The sequence below is a fragment of the Corylus avellana genome, chromosome ca5 (assembly GCF_901000735.1).
Source record: "Corylus avellana chromosome ca5, CavTom2PMs-1.0".
Classification (NCBI taxonomy): Eukaryota; Viridiplantae; Streptophyta; class Magnoliopsida; order Fagales; family Betulaceae; genus Corylus; species Corylus avellana.
In genome coordinates this window covers 21,756,883-21,773,927 of record NC_081545.1, presented here as the reverse complement: position 1 = coordinate 21,773,927, position 17,045 = coordinate 21,756,883, and the positions used below count along the sequence as shown (strand labels likewise).

General features: G+C 43.3%; 1 protein-coding gene across 3 annotated transcripts in view; it reads right to left on the bottom strand.

The window, feature by feature from the left end:
- The window catches only part of LOC132182667 (uncharacterized), a 44,539-nt gene that overhangs the window by 18,171 nt on the left and 9,323 nt on the right, over positions 1-17,045 (bottom strand). For all 3 annotated transcript variants that reach the window (XR_009440320.1, XM_059595973.1, XM_059595974.1), the window contains exon 3: positions 229-272. Coding sequence is in view for 2 of the 3 variants with exons in the window: in XM_059595973.1 (XP_059451956.1) it covers positions 229-272 (44 nt within the window). In the remaining variant the exon portion in view is untranslated. The remainder of the gene's footprint in view (positions 1-228; positions 273-17,045) is intronic.

Here is a 17,045-nt window from a genome sequence, read left to right as displayed (position 1 = left end):
TTGAAATTTTGGTAAAAAAAAAAACGTGAAAACCTAGTTACTAAAAAGGAAATTGACCCGACTATTTAACAAAAACCTCCCAGATCAAGTTTTAACTTGACGTCTCGAATCCAACATCCACCTTTTGCATTTGAGAAAAATTAAAAAAAAATAAAAAAAATAAGCTCATATAAAGTACAATCATGGTTATTGATCAATGAAAAAAGAAATGAAGTAGAGAGAATTTACCATCTTAGTCTTTGAAACTTTAAAGGGTAATGCGACAGTAAAGCCTACAAAAACAAAAAAAGATATGTGATTATGGGAATTTGCTAGGATGGGGAAAAGGGTTAAGATAGTAACTATCAATCATACCTAGAACCTATGTCCCATAAAAAAAAATATAATAAAAACCATATAATGCAGTTTTTGCAAAAACTACACTAGCATAGTGATCTTTAAGTGCCAAAGTAGGGATTCATTACTAAAATAGTGTATGCATTCTCACATTATGTCAACTATGCTCATAATAACAATTCCATGGTCAAAATAGCAACTAGATAAATGAAATCTATTCTTCTTGCAGGCGTTTACCAAATCAAGCCTGATTAATTTATTGTAGACCCACATAATCCACATTAAATTAGCTTAAGTATCCTTTTTTTTGATAAGTAATAAGAAGTTTTATTAAAAGCGTATAGGCGCCCCAAAGTACACTGGGAGTATACAACAGAATCACCTAACGAGAAGAAAAACGAAAAAGAAAATCATCATAAGTAATCGACAATGGAAAGACATGTGCCACAGTCCAAAGAGGCTAAGATGTCCTCCAAGGTCCCCTCTACATCCTCAAAACACCTACTATTCCTTTCTTTCCATAAACACCAAAAAAAGCAAGTGGGCACCATCTTCCAAACTGCGGCACTCCCCCTCCTCCCCGAGGATCACCAACAGGCTAGTAGATCCAAAACCCGTCTCGGCATCACCCAAGACAACCCAAAATGACCAAAAAAAGTACACCATAGGGCATAGGCAACCTCGCAATGAAGGAGGAGATGATCCACCGTCTCCTCACTCCTTTTGCACATATAGCATCTATTTGTTACAATCACTTGTCACTTCCTGAGGTTATCTAGGGTCAAAATTTTGCCCAAAGCCGCCGACCAAACAAAAAACTTGCCCGTGGCGGCGCTTGTGTTCGCCACACACTCTTCCAAGGAAAACCCCTCCCTTCGGTGCATGCCAATGAGGTGTAAAAGAGCTTGACCTTAAAGCAGCCTCTTTTGGAAGAGTTCCACCACAACCTATCTTCACACCCTCGACTCACTCTAGTAGAATGTAACACCTGGAAAAAAGAGGCCAATACATCCACCTCCCAATCATGAGCCTCTCTAGCAAAACAAACATTCCACTGAATGGACCCACCCAGCACCTCCAAGTGATCCGCAACTGAGGCGTCCTTGGCGCATGCAATGCTGAATAAGCCTGGGAAAGCTATCTTGAGAGCCGTATTACCACACCACAAATCGTGCCAGAATCTGACCCTAGTCCCAACCCCCACCTCAAACCGAATAAACCTTTTGAAGGTGTCCCAACCTTTCCAAATGTTCTTCCATAACCCCACCCCAAAAGATCCACCCGCCTCCAAAGAGCACCAACCTCCCCAAACACTACCAAACTTCGCCTGCACCACAGTCCTCCACCAAGAATCTCGCTCAACTCCATAGCGCCACAACCATTTCCCTAATAGGGCGCGATTGAACACCAAAATGTTCCTGATGCCCAGGCCTCCCTCCTTAATCGGGGTACAAATCTTCAACCACTTTACCAGATGGTACTTGAACTCATCGTTTAAACCTCCCCAAAGGAAATCCCGCTGCAGCTTCTCAATCCACTTAGCAACGCTCACTGGAATGGGAAAGAGAGACAAAAAGTATGTAGGCAAATTGGCGAGAGTGCTCTTGATCAACGTGACTCTTCCACCCTTCGACAAATACAACATTTTTCACCCAGCCAACCGACGTTCTATCTTCTCGATAACTCCATCCCAAATATGCTTAGCCTTACACGAGGCCCCCAACGGCAATCCAAGGTACTTTACCGGCAAAGAAGCAACCCCACAACCTAGAATACCGGCTAACCTATCCACTTGCTCCACGATCCCCACTGGAATTAACTCCGACTTGGCCAAATTAACCTTCAACCCGGAGGCAGCTTCAAAGAGCAAGAATACACTCCGCAAATAACGAAGCTGGGTGGGCAATGCCTTGCAAAAAATCAAGGTATCATCCGCAAACAAAAGATGAGAGAGCGTAAAGTTGCCAACTTGGAAACCTTCTAAGAGCCCCCCATTAGCTGCTGCCGAAATCATCCTACTTAAAGCTTCCATCACTAAAACAAACAGCAACGGAGACAGATGGTCCCCTTGTCTCAAACCCCTGGAACTGCTAAAGAAGCCATTAGGAGACCCAGTAATCAAAATCGAGAACCTCACCGAGGAGATGCAATGTTCAATCCAAGAGCACCAAATCCCACCAAAACCACATCTCTTAAGCATGTATAACAAGAAGTCCCAATTCACATGGTCATAAGCTTTTTCCAAATCCATTTTGCAAATAACCCCCGGCTCCCCAGATCTCAGCCGACTATCAAGGCATTCATTAGAAATCAAGATAGGATCTAGAATCTGCCTACCTTTGATAAAGGCACTTTGGGATTGAGAAATAATCTTTTCCACGACTACCTTCAATCTATTCGCTAGAACCTTTGCTATGATTTTGTAGATGCTTCCTACAAGGCTAATAGGCCGAAAGTCTTTGAGATTAACAGCGCCGGGAACCTTCGGAATAAGCGAGATGAAAGAAGCATTGAGACTTTTCTCAAACAGCCCTCCTACATGAAACGTGCTAAAAACCTTCATAACGTCCTCCCTCACAACTTCCCAACAAGCTTGGAAGAAAGCCATTTTTTTTTTATAAGTAAATATGATATAAAAGAGCGCAGAGGGGCGCAACCCACATACACGGGAAGTATAAAAGAGAGCGCCTAAGAGGGAGAGAAATGAAAAAGGAAATCAGAGAAGTTAATCCCTATAGGAGCTAGCCAAGCGGCCGTCCAGGAATACAAAGTAAAGAAGAAAAAATGAGTCAATTCCTCTATAGTCCTAGTGGAGTCCTCAAAGCATCTAGCATTCCTTTCATTCCAAATACACCACATAAGACACAAAGGAATCATCTTCCACACTACCGCGCTTCGGGAACGACCTCCCGACCACCAACCATCGAACAAGCCCCTCACCTTGCAAGGCATGACCCAAGACAGCCCAAACCGATTGAAAATAGTATGCCAAAGGACACTTGCAATCTCGCAATGGAGAAGAAGATGATCAACCGACTCTCCATTCTTCTTGCACATACAACACCATTCAACTACCACTAGGTTTCTCTTCCGCAGGTTGTCGTGAGTCAAAATTTTGCCTAAAGCCGCGGTCCACCCAAAGAAAGCCACTCGCAAAGGGACCTTAGTACGCCAAATGCTCTTCCAAGGGAACACCTCATGGTCACATTTGCACATAGCCTTGAAGAGAGACTTAACCTCGAAATTGCCTTTCTTAGACGAAGACCATCTAATACAATCCATAGAGCCTATGGATATCTTGTGCGAGTACAACCGGTCGAAGAAAGAATAAATTAAATCCATCTCCCAATCCTGAACTGACCGCACAAAAGTGACATTCCATTCGACAACCCCATTCCTCCAAATCAAGTTATCCTTCACCCAAGCTTCTTTGTGTCTGGCTATGCTGAACAAAGATGGGAAAGCATGCTTCAAAGAGGAGTCCCCACACCAAATGTCCTGCCAAAAGCGAACTTTTGAACCCTCCCCCACCTCATACCGAATACCTTTGGCAAAAAAATTCCAACCTTGACGAATGTGCTTCCATAAGCCCACACCATGGGAACCCGAAACCTCCTTAGTGCACCAACCACCCTCCTGATCTTCATATTTAGCTATGATAACCTTATACCATAGAGCCTCACTCTCATTAGCATATCTCCAAAGCCATTTACCCAGTAAAGCTTGATTAAACTGATGCAAATTACGAATGCCAAGCCCGCCGTACCGAAGGGGACGACAGACTTGATTCCAATTTACAAGATGTAGCTTAGGCTCGTCTCCCATCCCTCCCCATAAGAAGTCTCTTTGAATTTTTTCAAGTCTTTTAGCTACACTCATAGGAATCGGAAATAAAGACATAAAGTAAGTCGGAAGATTAGAGAGCGTACTCTTAATGAGAGTTATACGACCTCCTTTAGAAAGATACATTCTCTTCCAACCTGCCATCTGACGCTCAATTTTTTCGATCACATCATTCCACACAGCCTTATCCTTATGCCCCGCCCCAAGAGGGAGACCCAAAAACTTCATCGGCAAATTGGAAACACTACATCCAAGGATATTAGCTAAAACCCCTATGTTCTCCACCTCACCAATAGCCACAATTTTAGATTTACCAAGGTTCACTCTCAAACCCGAAACCGCTTCAAAACATAAGAGAATGAGACGCACATACCGGATTTGCTCGATAGAATCTTCACAAAAGATCAAAGTGTCATCAGCAAATAACGAGTGAGAAACCACTAACTCCGATAACACCCTATTTCCCACCGAGAAACCAGTCAAAAAACCTTGGTCAACCGATACATTCACCATCTTACTCAAGGCCTCCATAACAAGCACAAAAAGTAACGGAGAAAGAGGGTCCCCTTGCCGAATTCCCCTCGAGCTATTGAAGAAAGCCTTCCGGAGAACCATTCACAAGAATGGAAAATCTTACCGATGTAATACACCACTCAATCCATGCCCTCCACCTCTCACCAAACCCGCACCTATGCAACAAATACAACACAAAATCCCAATTCACATGGTCGTAGGCCTTCTCCAAATCTAATTTGCAAAGAACACCTGGCACCCCTGACTTCATGCAACTATCCACACTTTCATTTGCAATAAGAACAGAATCTAGGATTTGGCGACCCCCAATAAAAGCATTTTGAGAGTATGATATGATCTTACCCAACACAGTTTTCATCCTTGTTGCAAGAACCTTAGAAACAATTTTGTACATCCCTCCCACCAAGCTAATGGGCCGAAAGTCCTTCATTTCCACCGCATCTGCCTTTTTTGGGATCAAGGAAATAAAAGTTGCATTCAGGCTCTTCACCAACTGTCGTCTACGATGGAACTCGGCAAAAACCACCATAACATCATGTTTGACAACACCCCAACAGGCTTGAAAAAAAGCCATGGAGAAGCCATCCGGACCCGGAGCCTTATCACCATCCATGCCTTTAACCACCTCCCAAACTTCCTTTTCCTCAAATTCTCTTTCTAACCACCTATTATCCTCCTCATCTATGGACAAAAAAGGCTGGTTGTCCATTTTAGGGCGCCACGAACTTTGTTCCGAGTATAAGCTTTGATAATAACTCACAATGTGAGCTTTTACCTCAGCTGGATCATTGGAAAGTACACCATTAATACGCAGCTCTTCCACACGATTGAACCTACGGTGAGAGTTAGCCATCTTGTGAAAGAAACGAGTATTGCGGTCCCCCTCCTTGAGCCACAAAGTTCTCGATTTTTGACGCCAATGAATTTCTTCACAAAGCAAGGTGTTCTCCAATTCTTTCACCATATCCGCCTTTCGGACCTTCTCTTCCTGGGCTAACCCTCTTACCTCTGCCAACTCATCCAACTCCTGAATACCTCCCAACAACTCCTTTTTCTTTCTCCCAATGTCCCCAAACACCTCCTCATTCCACTTTTTCAAATCCAATTTGAGAGATTTCAATTTCTTAGCAAGCACAAAGCTAGGTAGACCCTCAAACGAATAAGATCCCCACCAAGAACTAACCTTATCAACAAAACCTTCAGCTTTAAGCCACATATTTTGAAATTTAAAACTCTTATTACCTCCACAAGGGGCCCCACAATCCAATAATAAAGGGAAGTGATCGGAAATCAAGCGCTGAAGTCTTCTTTGTGACACTGCAGGGTAGTGATCTTCCCAATCCGAGGAAATCAAGAAGCGATCAATTCTAGACCAGCTCTCATTCTCCTGATTATTAGACCACGTAAATTGACCCCCCATCAAGGGCATGTCCACCAAATTGTTCTCTGAGATGAAATCCGAAAAATCCATCATGCCAGTGGAATAGTAAGAAGCACTGGCGCGCTCACTAGGGAACCGAACGATGTTAAAATCTCCTCCAAGGCACCAAGGAACCTCCCACACATTCATCAAACCAGCCAACTCTTCCCAAAGGGCCCTTCTCTCCCCATCCTCATTCGGACCATACACCCCCCCAAAAGCCCACTCCCAATTGTCCTCCACATTTTGAAAAGAGCAAGCCAATGAAAAATGCCCCACACACTCCTCCTTACACTCCACCACCCTCCTATCCCACATCAATAACATCCCCCCTGACAAGCCATTCGACCCTTTGAACTTCCACCCCACATGTTGGCCTCCCCAAAGACTATGAACCACCTCTCTGGAAATAACCTCCATCTTTGTCTCAATCAAACACACTACATCTACTTTCCATTCTTTCAATAGACCCCTAATACGCAGCCTTTTTTTGAGGGCATTCAACCCTCTCACATTCCATGCAACTAAGTTAAGCTTCATCATCCACCAACATGCCCCTCTCACCATCCATGAGCTCCTTTAATCCTGTTGGGGCTGGAGCATAGTCAGAGATGCCTCCCAAATCAGCAACACCCTGATTCCTAGAAGCTTCAATAGAGTTGAACAACAACTCCAACTCCCTTTTCTTCCCTTCATCAGTAATACCAATTTTAGGGCAGAATTTGAGGCAATTATTAACTACCCAATTGGACGACATCAAACCTGACCCTAAATCCTCCAACCCATCAGAATCTGAGATACTTTCCTCTTCCAATCTAGAGCCAGTCCCGAAAGGCTCCACTGCCGGCATACACTCCACTCCTTCTTCTCCTTCCAGCAACTGCGGACTCGTACTGCTAGCCTCCCCCCGACAGAATTCCTGCAAACAGCTCCCCCCTACCATCCATTTATTCCGACGAGATGGTATCTCCACCAGGAACTGATCATTACCCACACCCAGACCTGTCCCCCCATTTCTGGTCTCCGCAGTACACATCGGCTGGCTCTGGGTGTTTTCCGGCCGTGATTGCGTCTCCGGCATCCTCTGAACTGATTCCGGCCTTGACCCCAGTATCCCCTTTCCCTGCCCATAAGTCGCAATACTTTCCCCAGCTTCTCCGGCACCCTCTGGACTGATTCCGGGTTCCATAGAACAAAACGACGAGCTCTGTGCATTTTCCGGCGAGACTTGCGTCTCCGGCACCCTCTGGGTTGATTCCAGCGTTGACCCCATAGCCCCTTTCCCCTGCCCACAAGCCGCAAACGTGTCTACCAACGCATCGTCCCACTTTTTCTGCCCAACAAACCTTCTCGTATAAGTCAACAATACCTTTCCCTTTCCGGTATACTGAGCCTTCGCCGGAAAAGTGGAGACTCTGTTGCTTGGCTTTTCACCGACCATAAACCCATCACCATCCCGTGCAGAAGTGCCAAAAACCTCTGTCGGTATACCCTTTTCCGTTGATCCAGCCATAGAAAACCCATCGGGGCCTGACGCCTTGTTACCATTCATTTTAAACACTACCTTTCGAACCTCCTCGTCTTCGAACTCTCTCTCCAACCAACTAGCCTCCACCTCCGAAATAGAATCAAAGGCGATGCCATCCACCACAAGCCTCCATCGACTTTGCTCCGAAAAAAGTTTCTGATAGAACTCAACAATGTGCTCACTAATCTCTGAGGGATCGGACGAAGTGTTGTCCCCAATCATAAGGGTATCCAAAGTGTTCTGTCTTCTATTAAAGTTGGCTATGGAGTGAAAGAATTTTGTACACTTGTCGCCTTCTTTCAACCACATCACCCTGGACTTCTGTCTCCAACTCACCTCCTCCATAAGAGTGCAATTCTCTAATTCTCGCACCACTTCCGCCTTCCTTACAACCTCCCCCGCATCCAAAGCCCTAGTTTCTTCGTTCACATCCAACAGCCGGAGCTCTTCAAGCAGCTTCCTCTTGTTCCTTTCAATGTTGCCGAACACCTCATTCCATGTCTTCAAGTTCGACTTCAAGGCCTTGAGCTTACAAGCAAGAACAAAACTCGGCGTACCTTGGAAGACATAGGAGTCCCACCATTGTTTCACTAGGGCCACAAAACCATCCGCTTTAAGCCACATATTTTCAAATTTAAACGGCCTCTTCCCCCATGACACCTCTCCCAACTCAAGAATGATTGGGAAGTGATCTAAGCACAGACGAGAAAGCCTCTTTTGCCTAACCCCTGGAAAACGGGCCTCCAACTCCGGGGAAATCAGAAACCGATCAATCCTTGACCACAGAGGGGGATCATTGGAAATTGACCAAGTAAACGAACCTCCAATTAGGGGAAGATCCATCAACCCTTGTTCAAAAATGAAGTCTGAGAATTCTATCATAGCCAAATCCAGATGTACCTCACCTGATCTTTCGCTAGCGAACCGAGTAACGTTAAAATCGCCCCCAATACACCATGGCATATCCCACCAGCTTATAACACCCGCTAATTCCTCCCAAAGGAGCCTTCTATCCCTGCTGAGATTCGGACCATAGACTCCAGCAAAAGCCCAAACAGAACGATCCCCAATATTCCTAAAAGACACCGCCAGGGTGTAGGTCCCCACATAGATGTCGACCTTCTCCACCACCCTATTATCCCACATTATCAAAATACCACCCGAAGCCCCGCTAGAATCCAAGCAACACCACTCCACATGACTCCTCCCCCATAAGCTACAAACTATATTGCGGGACATACTCTGAATCTTGGTTTCCTGAAAACAAACAATATCTGCCTTCCAATCTCTGAGCAAATTACTCACCCTCAAACGTTTGTCCTTCTTGTTCAACCCCCTCACATTCCAAGAAAGAATGTTTAGCTTCATGAGACCACTCTATGCCCCCTCCCCTTTCTATTGCCCCGGCTAGAGCATGCACTCCTAGTGTCATAATTCACTGAGCACTCCAAATTCCTAACCTCCCTTTTGCCCTTCGTGCCGCTACTCAACTTAATTATCATCGCATTATTCCTCCGTTCCTCTTCCAAAAAAGTCAAAAGCGCTAGCAATTGCAGCTTGTGACCCGTATACGAAATCCCCACAATCGGATAAATCTCATTAGCACATTGAATGACCCAATCCGAATAGCCCCACTCCCCAGCCGTAGGACCATACGTATTCAGAGGATAAGGCCCATTAACATTAAAAGGAACCGGAATTACCTCTCGTGTCTCAACCCCCCTGCTGCCCTTTCCCACAGGTTGGACATTTTCACACAAATCCCCACCTTCTGAGCACCCAGCTACCATACTCAGATGAGCCCTTAGCTTAAGTATCCTAATAATGTGAAATACGAATAACTGTTAAAATTATGGCAATATACCAGAGTCTTCACATACCACTGCACTAGAGTCTCCTAGGACACATGACTGCCTCATATGACGTTATATTTCAGAAGTTTCCAGATTTGTCAATATTTAGATACCACATGTCCGATATTAGAAAAAAAAATAACACATTTTTCTCTACCTTTCTATACCACAGTAAAAAATAAATATTACTTATGCATTGCTCAAGGTTATTGTTAGTAAGCTAAATATGACATTTTAACTTCTAAAAGCAACTTACAACTTTAACCTTTTTTTTATACGGTAAGTATTATATCCAAAGGAAAACTGTACAGAAGTACAGAGGCATATCCCAAGACAAAAAAAAAAAAAAGCAACAAAAGGGACAAATCTGACTAGGAATTCCAATTAAGGAAGCCCCTACTCGACACAACAAAACAAAAAGGAGTACAATGCTTATGATTGAAAATCTCCTCTGAAACTCCCAATGTCCTTTGAAGCTACCTATTTTCCGAGGATGACTTAAGGCCATGTACTGTGAAAATCTTGAGTCACCTTACATAAAAGCAGGAACTGTTGGAGGTGGGTTCTTGCGTTCCTTTCTCTCCAAATAAAATACACGAAAACAATGAACATCAAATTGCAAACCAGACTAAGAAGAGACTAGATTGGAAAATTTTGAGGGTTTTCCATGGCTGCTTTCAGATGATTTCAATGCAATTAGAAACTGGATGAAGCTATGGGAGGTTCTTGGAATGGCCTTCATGGAAGAATGACCAAGACGAATGTATCTCTAGGGCAGGGATGGAAGGCTTAAGATATGGTAGGTTCTACCTCACTTCGTCAAATAGAAGAGATGAAGACCCCCTCCTTAGAAAGCTTGATTGGGCTCTAATAATCAACATGGAGTAAGAATGCTCCTTTCAGAGGGCAGAAGTTCAATTCCCCCCTCTAGTAGATTCTGATCATTCTCCCCTTGTGGTTAATTAAACTTGTTGATTTACTAAGAGCGGAGATTCCATTTAAAATCTTTGATTTTTGGGCAGACCATCCAGATTTCTTACTATTAGCAGCTAGAATGTGGGAAGAAACTGTTGTAGGGACTCCGATGTACCAACCATTAACAAAGCTTAGAATATTGAAGGCTACGATGAAGTTTTAACAAGGAATTTTTCTCTAACCTTCTGGACAGGTAAACCAAGCAAAAGAGAAAATGGAAATAAATAAATAAACAAATAAAATCCCAGGCTCATCCCGCTCTCCTTTGAGTGCAACTTTTCACCATGAGGAGTCAATTGCGATTAAGGAGTGTGGAGATTTTAGTAGAGTGTAAAAGAGATTTCAACAATAAAAATCCTGAATTCAATGGCTTCACCTTAGAGATCAAAACTATTAAGTTTTTCTTCACAACCATAAAGCACCACTAGAGCTATGGTAATATTATCACCGTGTGCAACGATGATGGGACTAGGATAGATACTCTAAAGGAGGTTAAAGAGGTTATTTTAATGTTAGAATATTGATTAATTCACCCCATCCTTTTAGTTTAAATTTTTTAGATAAATGGTAATTTAACTTGGTATCATAGCGAACACCCCCTCACACATCTGACCTGAACTCACATGACTTCTTTTCCACGTAAAAAGAACCCAGGTACCCCATTCTTCTTCCCATACAACTACTACCAGCCAAGAGTTGGGCAGGGAAACCACCCCCGCACCTACTCACGCTCCGTCGCTCACCTCATGCACTCCCTTCTACGAGGGAGAGAGAGGTTTGATAGACAAATGAGGTCAACTTAATAGAACCTAAATCAACCATGCTCAAAAAAGCATTGAACCACATCTCCCTAACCCAGGGGGAAAATGTATTGATTTTGGCTTCCATTGTATGTCACAACAATAGGAAATATATATATCCCAAGACCTAGAGAGCTTAAGGATTAATATTTTCTCGGTTGATCTCTCATTAACTCACGTAGAAGACTATGTGTCAAGTCCTCTAATGGGGAGCAAGACCGGGGGATGTGACAAAGTAGACCTCATGAAGATGTAAGATTTGGTTTGATGGGATTTCCTTCTCTAGGTCCTAAGAGTTGTAGGATTCCCGAAGAAGGTTATCAGATGGATCTCAAAGTGCATTTCTACTACTAGGTTCTCTATCAACATTAATGGAGAATTAAATGGTTTCTTGCCGGTAGAGAAAGCCTTAGACAAGGAGACCTTATGTCACCCTACCTTTTTGTCTTAGCTATGGCAATCTTCTTAGGTTTGATGACAAGGAGCAAATAACCCACTTGTGTTTTGCGAATGATCTCCTGATTTTTTGTAGGGTTAAGGCGGGTTCTATTTCCATTGTTGTTGATTGTATCAAGCGTTTTAAGGAGCTCTCTACGGTGCAGTTCCTAACTCAGATGAAAGCAACTCATTCACTAGTGGAGTTTCTCCCCATGTCAAGTCACAACTCCTTAACACTCCCTATTAGGTATTTTGATGTCCTTCTCATTTCCTCTAAACTCAACGCTTCAGATTGGAAAGTGTTGGTGGAGCAAATTGTGAACAAGGGTAACCAATAGGGCTCCTCCTACGTAGTTCGACTCTAGCTTATCAAATCCATCCTCTTCGCAACTCAAGTGTACTGGTCTTCACTGATCATTTTGTCCAAGTTGTGATCAGACAAGTAGAGGACCTTAGTGCTAAAAGGAGCCAAGATGGCTTAGGATCAAATTTGTCTGTCTAAAGAAGAAGTTTGTTTGGGTATTAAAAGTATGGAGCATTGGAATAAGGATGCCGTGATGAAGCATTTTTGGAACTTGTGCACTGATTTTAGTCACTCCATTTGGTCCAACTAGGGCCACACCTAATTGGTCAAGGTTAAAAAAAATTGGGAGTTGAAATACCCAGGTGATTAGTCTTGGATCTAGAGAAAAATCCTCAAGCTTCGGCCTTTACTTCTAGAGAAGATGAGATATCGAGTGAGTAATGGTGAGTCCATTTCCCTTTCCTTCGATGTGTTGGCATCCCATTAGGCCCCTTGTTGACAGATTTGGTGAAAGTTTAATATATGACTCGAGACTAGGCAAAAATGCTAAGGTGAATATTCTAGTAGATGGCAAGGATTGGAAATGACCAGTTTGCTTAGTCAATTGATTGAACCGAATTGAAACGTGCTAAACCTCAACCATTAGACCAGACATCGAAAGAGGATAGCCCATTATGGGTTGATGCCCCTACCAGTAAATTCCCTATTTGGAATGCTTGAGAGAATTCTCGGCCTTGGAATCAGGTGGTAGACTTGCACAAAGGTTGTTTGGCATAGTAAGGCAATCCCATGTCAGGCTTTTATCCTTTGGTTTGCTATTTGTGGTGGTCTGTATACTCGGCGCAAACTCCAGCTATTGGGTATCATTTGGAAAGTTAAATGTGAGCGTTATGGTTTAGGTAGGGAAAATAGCGATCATCTGTTCTTTGAATACCCCTTCTCAGAGAGAATTTGGTGTTATCTTGCTGGCAAACGTAATATTTTGTGGTTCTTGAGAAGCTAGCGGACAATATCAGATGAGTAGCCCAGGATTTCAGAGACAAGTTTCTTCATAGTGTGGTTAGTAAGATCATGTTTGCTTCAACAGTCTATGACAGTTGGGGAGAGAGAAATGCTCAAATACACAACCGCCATTCTAGCATTCTTGTTCAGGGTTTGTGGGGCTGGTTTCTGTTGGGATGTTTGGTGTTTGCGGTTTCTTGCTTTTATTTGTTTTTTCTGTTTTTTGCATCCTTTTTGTATACTTCCTGTATGCTTAGGGGCGCCTACGCTTTTTATAAAATTAATCAACAACCTCCATGACTTGAATCCATCTCAGGAAAATCGATGGCTTCAACAGTCATGGGGTATATCGGAGATGATCTTTTTGCATCTTGGTTAGTCCAGGCTTCTTGGTTTTCATTGGGGTGGCTCTCCTAAGCTCCAACCACTAAGCAGATTGAGCTGCTGGTCATTTCCACTTGATGGCTTCCACTTTTCCTTTTTTTTTTTTTTTTTTTTTTAATAAGTAAAAATGTATATATCAAAAAACCCAAAAGGGCGCAACACAATTACTTATCTCACAAGGAGCCCCACAAGAGAGCCACAAAGACCCCAACAAAAACCCTAAAGCCCGAAACATACCAGGACTAAGACCTACAAAAGCCCAATAATAGCCCTAAAAATCCAAAGACCCCCTACTGCACCTCAGGGGGGAATGAAAAAACATTTTTAGACCCGAGAAACCCCCACCGATGCTGGCACTTCGCCTGAGTCGCCTCCAAATTTAAGCTGCACTCCAAATTGTTGAGCTCCCTCAGCCCCTTAACCTTAGAAACAGAAACAGACTCCCTCTTCTCCTTATCGATAGCAGAAAAAAGATCCAACAGACTTTTATCGTCACCTCCCCAGGACAACCCCATCACAGAGCGAAATTCATCGTGTCAATCACCTCCATGGAATAGCCCTCATCCCCCTCCACCGGAATTTCAGCCACAATCTCGGCAAGCAGCTCCTATATTGGGCTCCTATATTCATCGTGGCTTCCACTTTTCCATTAATGCTAAGACCCAAATCGTGGATAATCCTTTTTCCCATATTTGCTAGCTAGTAGCCCTATAGAATGCTAATTGTCAAACTACAAAGAGACAGAAGATCCATCACCTGCTTGATACTTGTTTTGTCCTGAACCAGAATTCTAAGCTTGAGAAATTTCCACCATCCCCAAGAGTACTCTCTTGGGCACTTCAAGCTGGCCCATACTGATGTGCCATCTGAACACGTGCCACTAGTGCTTCACCATGACTCCTTGTTCCAATGCTCCATGTTTTTTATACCCTAACCACCCTCTTCCTTAGGCAAACATACCTGGTTCCACGGAATCTTGGTTCCCTTTAAATTCAAATCACTACTTGGCCAAAGAAAACTCCTAAGGACACCTTTCACCTGCTTGATCACAGCCTTGGCGAGGATAAAGAGCAGTGCCCAGTAAACTTTGATTGCAAAGAGAATCAAGTTCAGCAGTTGAACTCTGCCCATGTAGGAGACCACCCTGTTGGTCCAATTCTTGGCCCTAGCCACAATGCGCTATATACAATGATCTTACAATCCATAGCCTCAAGTTTCCAGGAAATGAAAGAAACCCCCAAGTACCTCACTGGTAAAGTGCCCACATTATACCCAAGATATTAAGAAGCTATTCACATATGCTTGGAGACACACCACTTGTAAAGATGTTACTTCTATCCGGATCTGGTGAAAGACCACACATTTCTTTGAAATGTTTAAGACAATCTGCCACTCTGCCTACTGAAGTTGGCTCCCCTCTACAGAAGATTAGCAGGTCATTCTACAAAGCACAAATGGAAAATTTGTTCCTTCTCACACTTCCAATGAAACTTAAAACTCCCCTCATCTACCATGTTGTTTAGAGACCTGAGAAAGCTTCCATTACCAACACAAAGCTATGGGGACATTGGATCTCCTTGGCAAAGACCCCTACATCCCGGAAAGAAGCTACATAACTCCCCATTAATGCTAACAGAGAATCAGGTAGGGGTGACACATTCCTTAATCCAGCCAACTAGTTTCGCAAAAATCCCAACTTCGGAACGTCTAAGAGAAAATCCCATCAAATAGTATCACAAGCCATCTTAAATCGACTCTTAATGCACACCAAGGCTTACCTTGGTTCTGATGGTAGTTCCAAGGAAGCTCCTGAGCTAGTAAAATGTTATTAGCAATTTTTCGACCCTCCACAAAAGCTATTTGCTGCATCCCCACAAGTTGAGGAAGGAATGGTTTGATCTTGTTGGCTAGGATTTTGGCAATGCCTTTGTATATTGTTTTGCAACAAAAGATCGATCTAAAGTCTTTGAGGTAAGAAGGGTTTGGAACCTTAGGAATTAGAGCTATGACAATGGCATTGGTCTCTTTGAGCAAGTGACCAGATTTCAAGAAATCTTTGGTGGCGACAATTTAACATTTTTGAAATACATTTTCACAGGAGTTGTAATAATAAAAGAGAGTTTCCGTACATGGTGACATAAACGTTAGTACTAACTGAAATATAATCACATATCATCCAAAGGATCTAAAAAGGTTCCTTTTTTCTTTATAAGTAAAAATTTATATCAAAAGCGCAGAGGGGCGCAACTCATATACACGGGAAGTATAAAAGAGAGCGCCTAAGACGGAGAGAAATGAAAGAGGAAATCAGAAAAATTAATTACTAAAGGAGCTAGTCAAGCGGCTGTCCAAGAGTAAAGAATAAAGAAGAAAAGATGAGTCAGTTTCTCTATAGTCCTAGTAGAGTTCTCAAAACATCTAGCATTTCTTTCAATCCATATACACCACATAAGACATAGAGGGATCATCTTCCAAACTACCGCACTTCGAGCACGACCTCCCAACCACCAGCAATAGAACAAGTCCCTTACTCTGCAAGGCATAACCCAATGCAACCCAAACCGACTGAAAATAGTGTGCCAAAGAGCTCTTGCGGTTTCGCAATGGAGAAGAAGATGATCTACTGACTCTCCTGACTTTTTGCACATACAACACCACTCCACCACCACAAGGTTCCTCTTCCGCAGATTATCAGGAGTCAAAATTTTGCCTAGGGCCGCGGTCCACCCAAAAAAAGCCACTCTCAAAGGCACCTTAGTGCACCAAATACTCTTCCAAGGTAACATCTCATGGCCAAAATTAGACAAGGCCTTGAAGAGCGACTTAACCTCGAACTTACCTTTCCTAGACGAGGCCCAGCAAATACGATCCACCATACCTACAGAGATCTTGCACGAGTACAACCGCTCAAAAAAAGGAGCAACCAAATCCATCTCCCAATCCTGAACATGTCGCACAAAAGTGACATTCCACTCTATAACCCCACTCCTCCAAGTTAAATTGTCCTTCACCCAAGCTTCTTTGTGTCTAGCAATGCTGAACAGAGAAGGGAAGACTTGCTTCAACGGAGTTTCCCCACACCAAGTATCATGCCAGAAACGAACTTTCAAACCCACCCCCACCTCAAACCGACAACCCTTGGCAAAGGAACTCCAACCTTAACGAATATGCTTCCATACACCCACACCATGAGGACCCGAAACCTCCTTCGTGCACCACTCGCCTTCCTGTTCTTCGTACTTGGCTTTGATAACCTTGCACCAAAAAGCCTCACTCTCGTTCGCATATCTCCAAAGCCATTTCCCCAAGAGAGCTTGATTAAACTGATGCAACTTTCGAATACCAAGACCACCGTAATGTAAGGGACAGCAAACTTGATCCCACTTTACAAGATGCAACTTAGCCTCATCTCCCATTCCTCCCCACAAGAAATCTCTTTGGACCTTTTCAAGCCTTTTAGCTACACTCATGGGAATCGGAAACAAAGACAAAAAGTAAGTCGGAAGATTAGACAACGTACTCTTGATAAGAGTTAAACGGCCTCCTTTAGAGAGGTACATCCTCTTCCAATCTGCCATTTGACGCTCCATCTTCTCAATCACATCATTCCACATAATCATGTCCTTAT